This window comes from Vespa crabro, chromosome 6 (assembly GCF_910589235.1).
Source record: "Vespa crabro chromosome 6, iyVesCrab1.2, whole genome shotgun sequence".
NCBI lineage: Eukaryota > Metazoa > Arthropoda > Insecta > Hymenoptera > Vespidae > Vespa > Vespa crabro.
In genome coordinates this window covers 4,587,003-4,599,013 of record NC_060960.1, presented here as the reverse complement: position 1 = coordinate 4,599,013, position 12,011 = coordinate 4,587,003, and the positions used below count along the sequence as shown (strand labels likewise).

Sequence of the window (12,011 nt, the reverse complement as noted above, 5' to 3'; positions counted from 1 at the left end):
GAGATATTTGCTATGGTAACGAATATCTCGTAAATTCTGACGTATCTAGATCCTATTATTTGCCGCTGAACTTTGCTGATTTATAATACAGTGTATCTTTTATTGACTATTAGAATAAAAAACAAAAAAAATCTAAAATAATAAGTATGGTTAATTTTATTCATCGTTACTGTTCTCTCTGAAGAATTTATATTCTCAAATATACTCTGTGCTCTGAATATTATATATAATAGTTTGTTTTAAAAATATAATTTTCAAATTGAAGAAAATATATGGAACGGCTATAAAAAAAAAAAGAAAAAAAAAACTACAAATTCTACGTTTTTGTATACCAAAAGATTAACTTTTATGTAAAGTCGATGAAGTTTTTCAATAGCTTAAGCAGTTTGAATAAAGTTTAAAATTGGTTCATTATTTGTTATAAGGATAAACAATGAATGTTGATGAAACAATTATTGAACACTGCAGACTAGGCGAATTCAATACCATTCAAGTTGTGACGTATACTACAAAAGCCGAATTCAACATGCATGCATAAATATTATTATCCTAAAATATACGGATAACATTGGACTATCAAAAGCATTCTATTACTTTGATTTTTACTTGTAAATTACTAAATGTATTCATTTAGTAGATGAAAAGGAAAATATCACATGAGGAAATTTAATGAGAACATAGATTATATTATATATTATATATTTTATATTATATATATTATATATATATATATATATATGAATTCAACTCATAGTATTTTATATTTTAATAAATATAATCATTTTATTTGTTAGAAAGGTTTCGAGGTTCGATAGAATTATTTTGATCATTGAACTGAAACGATTTTTGGCTACCTCTGTTCTTGCACAAATGTTGAAAAAGGTTTATGGTAAATATAGTAAATATTTCACATGTGCTATTAACAATATATATATATATATATATATATATATATATATATATATATATGTACGCAAATATCAGAAGGTATTAACATTTGTGAAAATGCAACGGTTGTTGGTAGCAACCAGTTCGATGGAAATAATCCGGTAATTCCATAATTGATTTATCGGTCATTACGAGGGTATATAAAACTAACACGTGCATTGAATGGATTCGTTAATTAAAACAATTGCTCGTTTCACGTTTCGTTCGAAGTATTCGTTTCTTCTAAAGAAAATTTTATAAACAACTCGTTATAGATACTATTATTATAATTGTACCATTTTAAAGAATTAACTGTATACATCTTTATTATTCTAAATCGAAAAATTTGATATAGAGCAAAAATCATTTCTTTATATGTGTGCGTGTATTGTTTAACTTATTGAATAATTTGGAGCTTGAATATATAGACATTTATTACTTGTAGTTTAGTGATCGAAACAGTTAGCGGCTATATATCGCTAGTCAAAGACAATAGCTTCGTTTAAAGAGGAATGGAGTTCTCTAACGAGCCACTTTGGATAACCCACTTCGGACACCCTCCTCACCCCGTTTGATAGTATCATTAGCTAGCATGTATTCGACGTTTCCTGGCGCAGCTGGGCTGGATGTTACGAGCGATACACGAAATCTAGATGCTTCCATGGAGAAGTTTCCTTCTGGTTATGGGTGAGAGACATTAAACGACCAAAGATTATTCTAAATGTAACACTTACGATTTTCTTTGCACCATTTTAGATTTTTTCTGACATAAGACAAACAATATATTTGTATAAAGAATAAATTATAAAAGAAGTGAATGATAAAATAACATGCTATGAACCCATTTATAAATCCATGTGTAATCATTTCAGGCGCGCTATGAGCTCATATTTTACTCTTACTCATTATTATACTCTTGTACAAATATAAATAAAAACTAAAGTGTATAATAGTAACAAACTGTTTTTTTATATTTCATGTTTTACAAAGATTTCCTTTATCAGAATTGTTCTTTCATGAATTTTCTTTCATATCTTCTAACAATATACATTTTTATATAATAGAAGAACAGTTTCATATTAACTGGTTTAATTTGAAGAAACAAAAAATAAACTTTTTAGCGTAGTAAAAAATATTTTCTTTTTTATGCAGATTAAAAGATGCAGTGTATTCAAAGAAAATACTGCAAAGTGAAATTACATGAGAATGTAAAGAATATTTTATTGCTTTACACGTTCCAAATTGTTTAAAAATTTATCACTTTGTAAACGATTATTAATACAATTTTATTATTTTGATTTTATATATTGATATTATCAATAGAATTTTAAAAATTTTTCTAAATATGTTAACTATATCTATATTAATTTAAACTTGTTCTGTACATAAAATGGATATAATCGACTTAAATGTTTCGTAAAGAAGATTTTAAGTATCAATTCGTTGCAAATATATTTCAACGTGTTTGTCACGTGAACCCGTCAAGAAATTGCCAGTACAAGTGGTAGTATTAAATTTAACTCTGTCACTATGGCGGAGTTGGTCGCTAGTACACTGCTGCTGTACTAGGCGGTTAAACAGCAAGTGTACACTTTACCGCAGAGTGTGACATCTGATGCTTTATCGTATTATGAAAATGAAAATTATGTTTAAAGTATATGAAATTATTATAAATAAATATACGTCAGAAAAGTGTTGTTTACAACGAAGATATCAAGATTTATTACGTTCACTCAGGATTCTTAATTCAAGTAGAATTTTTTCGGTTGACTATAGTTACCTTTACTAAGTAAATGCTTAATTTTCATTTCCTACATTTATGAACAATTGTTTTTGTTTATTGTTATCTAAAATCATGTTATATGTTAAAATTATCCTAGAAATATTTATAGAAATTTAAATATGTAGTAAAAAATAAAATATAAAAGAGATTCACTCTATGAATATAGAAAATGTAAATTGGATTATGTATTGAATCCTATAATAATTAGTAAGCTTTATAATAATAAGTAAGCAATATATAATAAACACGTGTCATTGAATATCTCACCGGTGAAAGTGATAAACGAAACTAATAAAAAAATTATTAAGAAATGGCAATTATACAAGAGCTATTTATTTATTAACAATGTACAAAATGCTATCTTAAGAACAATTAAATAGAATGGCGATTGTAGATGTGAGAGATAATATATTGAGTAAAGAGATTAGCTGTCGCATCAAGATCGGAAGCACGGCATGTAACGTGCTTGACATGCGTATAACTAATAGGAAGACCGAGGAAATTTGACTCCTTTGTATGTGAATTACGCTAGGATTACTGAGAATGATGGACGGTTAGACGAATTAATTGATTCCGGTTTCAACATGAGACAAGCAGTCTCATTTTCTAATAAAAAGAAGACCAGAAATAGACATTATATTCTTTATCCTTCAGCAAAGATTTTATCCTTTATCAGAGAAAAGATCAAATTTACTGAGTACGATATCGAAGGATACATATGTCGTTCTATCGATAAATTATTTTGTTAGTTTTCTCTTTTAATTTATTTGATGTATATTCTGTTCTAAGACAAATAGAACTAGATATGAAAAGAGTGATCGTTTTTTTAATGCTTTGATATAAATAAACACTTTCTACTTGTACGAATAAAGGATTTATATGAGTAAAAATCGTTTTCCTTTTATCCTTATTTTTAAGGAGAATCGTAAATTGTTACTTATTAATTATTATTATCGATATTATCATTGAAAATTAAGACGTTAGAAAATAATTTTGAACCTGTATGTTCTATGATGTAGTAATGATAAAAGAAATGTTTTGAGTATGCAAGCATATACTTAACATGCATGTATGTCGAGAGTTATGGACAAAGCAATCGATACGCTTTTATCAGAAGATAAATGTGAAGAAAAGATAGTAGGCTAATCAAAGTCAAATAAAAATTCATATATGCATCATAAACAATTCAAACTTTGTAGAAACATATAAAAGAAAATCAGTCATTAATATGAATTTTCCAAATTTTTTTGTTGGAGCAACTATATATGCAGAGAAAGAGAAAGAGGGAGGGAGAGAGAGAAAAAAAAATTAAATAGATCGTTTTTAAATTTTTAGTAAAAAGTAATCATCGCTTAATGAATATCTAGTATAAATTTTGATTCGATTTGACGTTTAATTTCAAAATGCATAAGTTAATGTTTATTATTAAATATTAACAAATATTATAGCAGAAACAAAACATTTAATAAATCAGGACATTTTTGTTAAAGCGGTAAATAAAAAAGTCTGTAACAATTAAGTCGAAAAACGAAGCTCTTTGCTTAGCTTAATTGATACAAGAATTAATTTGTCGTGTCTAATGCAAAAAAGTACAGATAAAAGGGGACTACGTACTAAGAGCAATCGGAATGATAGTATAAATATTTTAACGTTAAAATATAGTTTAGTGTGATTATCGTAACTTATGCGTGAAAGTGAAACGAGTAAAACAAGTAATACAAACATAAAGAGGGATTTGTGAAGCGATGCCTCCTAGTGGATTCGAAGTCAAAAAAGAAGAAATTTTTTTGTCGTCTGGTAAGCGCAATACCCTGGTTAAATCGGACATCGAAGACGTTCGGGTTGGATTGTTTTTATTGAGCAAGTAAAAGGAAAGACGTTCGCAATTTAATCGGATTCCTCCTTCTTCTCCAATCCCTTCGCACAATGGATATCCACTTATTCTTTATTAACTGTGCTCCTGAGTGTTTTAACGCGAATGGCATTCGGGTATATAAATTTGATTCGACTCATTCATTTAATTATCTCCTACTCCTCGTTACGCAACCTTCTTATCCTCTCTTACTTTTTTATTTTTTCGAGATTGCACCATTCTTCCTTTAAATACTCTAACAGTAACGCGCGTTCCTTTCTAAAGAGGGCTTTCCTTTTGCTTAAGAGATTCATTAGCAGCAGGACCTTTGGTTAATGGAGAAAGAAAAAAGTATCCAAGAAGTATTTGAATGCAGTAGCCCAGATTAAATAACACTTTATTATTAAATATTTTTTACTTCACGTCTACGTTTGCGTGATACTAATATTTTCTACATTTCCTTTGATTATTTGTCAACAGTTTTCTTCATTGTTTAAAATAATAGTCTTCTATTATTTCATTTTAAACCTTTAAAATTATCGGACATTAAAGATATAAAATAAACGTCCATAAATTTGTATTAAATCAGATAATTAACGAATAGAACAAATTAACCGAGCAAAATACAAATTTACATTTACAATTTATTTATGTCAACGTTTTGCTTCCTTCCCGAGCAAATTAGTAAATTATTTGCAAGTTCATTTAAATCTACACGATGAAAAAGAAGGTGTGATGTTGTCGGAAATGTCAGTAGAAAAAAAAAGTTTTACGATATTTTACGCTTCTGGACTTAATTGCATATGGGAGAATTTTAATGAAATCATGAATAGAGGAAGATGACGATCAAACGAATGAAAAAGCGAATGTTTTATATAGGACTTCACTCTTAAACCGAACTCCTAATATTTTTTAAATTACTCTTCTATGGAAGTTATAATTTTTTCAATAGACAAATTTAATGAACTTTTAAATTATATTCTTTGTAAGCAAATCGATGACAAAATAGCTAAATATTTGTTTTTACATGAAAAATATATAAGCGAATTAATAAATAAATGAAAAAAAAAATTGAAAAGAGGGAAAAAAGAGAAAAAGGGAGAATATTATGAAAATATTTACAAAAATATCACGAAAAAAATTTTCATTGATATTCAAAACTTTGCTTGTGTAAAAAATATAAGAATGAGAGGAAGAAAAGGAAGTGAAATACCATCCTAGATTGAATATGATACGAAGACGTAGAAACCGTAATGGTGAATCAATTGTATGAAATTTAATGCTCTGTTTGTGACGATATAACGTTCAGCATTGATCTGCAAATTGGTCTTTACTGGAGGTTCACGCGCCATGCTAATAACCTGCGATCGTGTTTACGTTTCGTTACCGCCTATCTTCCTACGCTTGCCTTGTATCCCTCTGATCCTGGTGCTTTCTAGGGATAATTAATTTGAATTCAGATATTATCTCTATGTGTATTTATGACGATGGTAGTCTAGTTGAAAATTTTCGATTTCGTAAATTCGAATTAATTACTTTTTTTTTTTTAACACATACCTTATTACATTTACATTATATTTTTATATAGGAAATTTGCGGACATACGTTTATAACATACTTGTATAAAATAACATCTATGTATAAAATTAATATCAACCTAGATAAATTTATCTTTATTTTCATCGCATATTAGCTTACTTATTTACTTACTTACTTATGCACTATTTTCAACATAAAAACTCTTGAAAATTACATTTTGATTGTGCTGTATTTATAGAGATGAGTAAATCGGTAAAGAGATTTTTTATAAGTGCGAAACTTTTCTGGTAATATTTCTTATGCGAAATATTTCTGGTAAGATTTTTAATGCAACGAGCCTTCACCACCTTCGAGCTATATCGCACTCCGAGCGAGCTTAATTGGTTAGCATGGAGCCGCCTACATCCATCGTTTTTTAAATTTGGAAGTAAGTTCTTAGTTTTGAAAGGAAAAGAAGTAAAGCGATTCAGTAAAGGAGCCGAACTTTTACTTTATTTTTCAAAAAGTTGATGAAAAGTTTCTGGTTGAAATAAGCGTGAGACCTGCTAGTATTTACAAAGGATTTATTATACTACTTATTTTATTACGTGAATTGATATCAAGGCATGAATACATATATTAATTACATATGAGTCATGTTGTCTATCGTAAAATATCAAACTAGATATTTATTTAGCTTGATATTTCAATTACTTCGATATTTTTTCGATTTCAAAATGGAAAAATATTTATTATAAAATGTCATGCAAAATATTTTACGAGATTCAAAAGTATTATGATATTTTTAGGCAATCACTTAGCGAGATAAGGAATAAAGAAACATTTTTTTTCGATGTATATAATGGCAACGATCAATAATAGATGTGTCTACGACCCTTGTATCGTAGGAAAGTACACGTGCGTTGTCAGGGTGGTGGCCGGATGATAGACTACGAGCTCATCCAGAAACCACCGGCAGTACCCACGCTTCGCGCCAAAACGTGCTATTCGAGTGAATCCTGATATATACAATATGTATATGTAGGGTATGTCCGATCATCAAAATCCTTTACTGGCATGGTAATGTGCTTCGTTGGCGATAGAGTTGCTCGCATTCAGAGGTTAAACGTATCTTCGAAATTTCCATACGAATTCTTAATTAAAATAATGCAATAACTTAGCAATATTTTGATTTGATGTCATGAAAAAAAGACACATAAAATTCGTCACTGGAATATTGCCGTAAAATAATATCGTTTTAAGTTTCTTTTATATCGCGTGATACGGAATACATTTTTATATTTTTTTTTTTTTTTTTTTTTTACAATTGGATTCATAGCTATATTAATATCTTGATGCCACTAATGATGATTCGTCAGTTCTGTGTATCTATAGATTCTGCACTTCTGCAATTTAAAAAAGAAAAAAACGAATAAAAGTATTGATGTAAGTATCTATTAAAAAAATATTGAATTTTATCTCGCTACTCTTCTTTTTCTTCGTTATAATTTGATTCAATTAAAATAATAATTGCAGTTTTATCATAGGAACTTGATACTAATTACAAAAGAATTGTAATATTTCACGAAGAACTTATTTGATTTTTCTCTTTTTAACGTATGTCAATATTATCTTGATAGATATATCTAATCTTCAACAAGAAGCGTTCCCTTGTGGCAAGTGAATTGGAATTCTTATTAAATTATTAACTTGTTAATCGATTCGCAGAGTGGTAATATGCAATAGGTATATGCAGAGATTGGAAGAAGGGAGAGAGAAATAGAGGGGGGAACGGAGAAAGAGAATGGAGGGAGAAGAGAAGAGATGGAAACAACGAGGTTTGTCTAGGTGCAGCTTCGTTGCATCTATAGACCTTCCCCTTCTCCGAACTCAACCGACCGGCCATGTTTGCCCTTTGTGCTAGTAACTATTCGAATGCCCCCTGTGGCAAAGGCCGTTTGTCTTACCTCTTGTTTGCTTTTACCATTAGGCAATCAAATTATCACGCTTCTCTCGAGATTGCCGAGTGTTCTGCGAAGCTCTAGTGTAGTGCCGATAGCGAAGCCACGCTGCCAGAGGCCACTTTACGCTCACCGGAAGTCGAAGAGACACGTAGAAGGTTAGTTTCGTACAAAAGCTACTACTGGCTTGATGAAGAACAGACGAAATTACGGAAAGTCTGCCACCAGACTTTACACTTTTACGAAAACCGTTCATAATTTTATCGAGATCAATATATTTGTTCTTAAGTTATCTCATAGTAATGAAAATAAACTCAGGAAATATGAAAAATGTCAAAATAAATTTTCTTGCGTTTCATTGTGAATTATTTTTTAAAAGTTTTTTATCACATTATTTTCGATTTTATTTCATATTTTTCGATTATGCATTTCTATCAAACTAAATGTTATATTGTATGTTTTTATGATACTTCTTACTTTTTCGATTTTTTTTCCCCCGTTATATTGTTTGTATATGCATTTAAATAGAGAAATTTAACATAATTTTGCACTGTCATCGAATTGATTTCCAATCGTACTTCTCGATCAACTCAACTTCTCTCTTCGTTTGGCAAAGAGATAATTCAATTCTTCCAATGCAATATATTCGGCGTTTATATTGTGACGGTTTATAGAATCTTGTTTGTGATTTCACTGGCCGGAATAAGCCAAATGATTTTCCACGCGTGAGAATATTCGAATTCACTGAAAAGCGGGTATGTGTTATGCAAGCTTACAAATAGAATTACGTCATTCAAATCGTTTCCTTTAGATGTCATTAATGCAATAACGTTAACACATTGCCATTTCATCGACATGATATAAACGATAGCGATCGTTTAAATGATATTGTTTATATGTTCTATAGAATTTTTCTCACATCGCTTCTTCATATAATAATTTTTATAAAAAGTATCATCTACATATTCTTTATTAAATAGACGCTTTTCCAATTATTAAAGTATCCATCCGGATATTCTGTTCTAATAAAAGAAATCTAAAAATGAATATTTTATTTCATTGATTAATATCTTCATATATTGTCTGTATATATGCAAGTTAAATTTTATTAATTAAAATTTTTTAACGTAAAAAAATTGTTAAAATTAGAAATTTTTCTGAAATTTTTTTTTTATGAATTTTCTCAAATTGTTCTAATTTTTCAATTATTAATTATTGTTATCTCATGCGAATAAAAATATGAATTAAATTAAATATCTATTTATCGTCATTATTTAATTCCAATAGGATTTAATTAACAATGAGTTTATTTGTAATTATTTTTTCGAGGATAGTAATGATATCACGAAAAGCGAACGATATCATCGAATTCGTAGAACGTCCTGGAACATTATCGTTGTCAGTATCATAACTCTTCTTCCCGAGTCTACGTCTTCGTTGAAAGTTCGTAAGCTCAGTTAGCGTGACAGGGTAAGACGAAACTTTTCCAATGGTCGATGCGCCTCGGGACGTTCAGGAAATCTCTTTTTCCGCGTTTTTCCGAGACTCCTTTTGCCAGTCGATGACAAAGCTCGTTTTCGACGGTGAACGGAGACCAGTCATAAAACAATGCGTCTGGGTTGTATACAAGAGAGAAAGAGAAAGAGAAAGAGAAAGAGAGAGAGAGAGAGAGAGAGAGAGAGAGAAAGAGAATGAGAGAATGGGAGAGCGAATGTATTTCCGTGAGATGGTAGACGATGCAGCTAGTGATGGAAATGTTCGTATCGAGAAATCGAGTTTTAGGGGGAAGTAGAGAAGGGCGAGAGGGCTAGAGTGATTGTGCGTACATCATTTATTGTTGTCAGTACACAATAATCCTATTTCCTGGTCGGCGACGATTAATCATCGGCAGGAATTCATGCGATCACTTGTGCTGTTTCGAATCTATTTCCTACTCTCTCTTTTTTCTCTCTCCCTCTCTCTCTCTCTCTCCCACTCTCACTTTCTCTCTCTTTATTACATGCTCTTTCGTTTCCTCCGTCCGAGTCTTTCCAATGTGACAAGAGTATTGTATCACAAGTGACCTGGTCGATTGTTTCAATACGTTACAACTTTACTTCAATCATTACAACTTTAGGACTCAAGCCTGGAATCGAACGTATTTCGAGGCTCTGCCCGACTTTATTCTATTCATCGCTTTATCATCTATAGCCGAGACGGACTTGTTTATTCAACGTTTATTCAACGCTTTCATCACGTTCGGTGAAAACACACGTCCCTCTTGCCGAATAGATTTTCATGGAACGAGGTCGCTACGTTTCCAAGTCAAAATATGCAATCCAGATTGACGTTTTAGAATGGAGCTGTTTCTTCGAGATCTTGATGCTCTCAATAAATTGGATTGTTACGTTCTACGAATCTATGTTTATTTTTTCCTTTTTTCTATGTTTAATATTTTCATCATTAAGATTAGAAATGTGTAAGTTAGGATGGAAAGTTATATTGATGTTTTTTTAGTATTTATCAAATCTATTTTTGAATCAATCTACCATTTGTGAAAAAGATAAGCAACTTGGAATATTTATTTTTAATACTCTATTCTCTGCTTCGTTCGATTTCCAGCTTATTTACTTATCAGATCTCTTTTCATTTTATTCTATCGATCTGTCTGCTATCCTTCCCTCAGCAACAGATTCACGTTTCTCTAGGTCAATTTCTGGTAAAGATTTCACTGACTAAGAACAGACTATCTTAAATTATGCCCCAGGACATAACAGATTATTTAAAGGAATGATATCAGTTTTTATTCTTTTTTAATACTAAATGAAGTTTATTTGATCGTGTTAAATATTAACGTAATATCTCTTGTAAGATTTTCTAACGGCATAGAAGAGAACTCGCAGAGAGAGTTTGATTTTTTTCTCATTGAACAATGAGAAATATAGAGATGGACTTGGCATTGTTTCTGAAGCATTTGCATGTTCATTACCAAGAATGGCAGACGACATTCCTATTGTACATCTCAAGAGGACTGTTTACTGATCCATAAATATTAGTTCAATCGATTGAGACGATAATCAACTTCTAACTATTTCTCTATTTTTACAATTTTTTTTGTCTCTTATTTATATATAGACATTTGATAGTCAATTTATTGTCAATGTCAATCAATTTTTCATTATCTAGTAAATATCGTATTAAACAAAAACGACATTTTAAATTATTCTCGACTATATTCAACTGCATACATACATGTGTACACATTTAAATTTGCATTGCTTAACCTCAAGTAATACGTCTTTGCTTATAACTTTTCCATTGTCTATCCTTAACTTCTTGACGTCGCGCGGAACGACGACACCGCGTGCCACTTCTGCCAGAGGGAACGCTAACTTGCCCGTACTCGCTTAAGTACATAGGGTAGCATGTTAAACCGAGAAATGTGAAAATGAGGAACAGTAGAATGTTCTTGTATGCTCCAGAAAATGTATACGCGAAGTTAAATATATAAATACTTTATCTTCGTCGGGAATTAATACTAGAATCATTTCTATTTGTCACATTCGTTAATTGGATGAGTGCTCGGTTAACAATTCATTTACATTTTTTAAATGAAAAAAAGACTTGATCTCTCTTCAGATTTAAATGGTTATTACAGGTAATTATACACATGTATATATTATTTTAATATATAATATATGTATTATATATTATATATTATATATATAATTCATTAATTATATATATATAAAATTAATTACTTATATATATATATATATATAATTAATTTTTTGTTCTAATTATACACAGATTTTTTTATTATATCCTGGTAATGACAATCATAATATCATATCCACTTTATGAACTTATATTTATTACAAATACTTCATTACAATTATATAGAGAAAAATTATACAATACTCATCTCGACGCTTTGTTCGTTTGAATAATTTCACAGGTGTGTATATTCTCGACTATCTAACAAATAACT

The 12,011-nt window shown here is 30.0% G+C and overlaps 1 protein-coding gene across 2 annotated transcripts in view; it reads left to right on the top strand.

Moving 5' to 3' along the window:
• LOC124425223 (neurotrimin-like) overlaps positions 1–12,011 on the top strand; it is a 126,143-nt gene that overhangs the window by 60,345 nt on the left and 53,787 nt on the right. The window contains exon 2 of one of the 2 annotated variants that reach the window (XM_046965296.1): positions 8,071–8,199. The exons of the other annotated variant lie outside the window; for it this stretch is intronic. Coding sequence (XP_046821252.1) covers positions 8,071–8,199 — 129 coding nt within the window. The remainder of the gene's footprint in view (positions 1–8,070; positions 8,200–12,011) is intronic. 2 annotated transcript variants of the gene reach the window in all.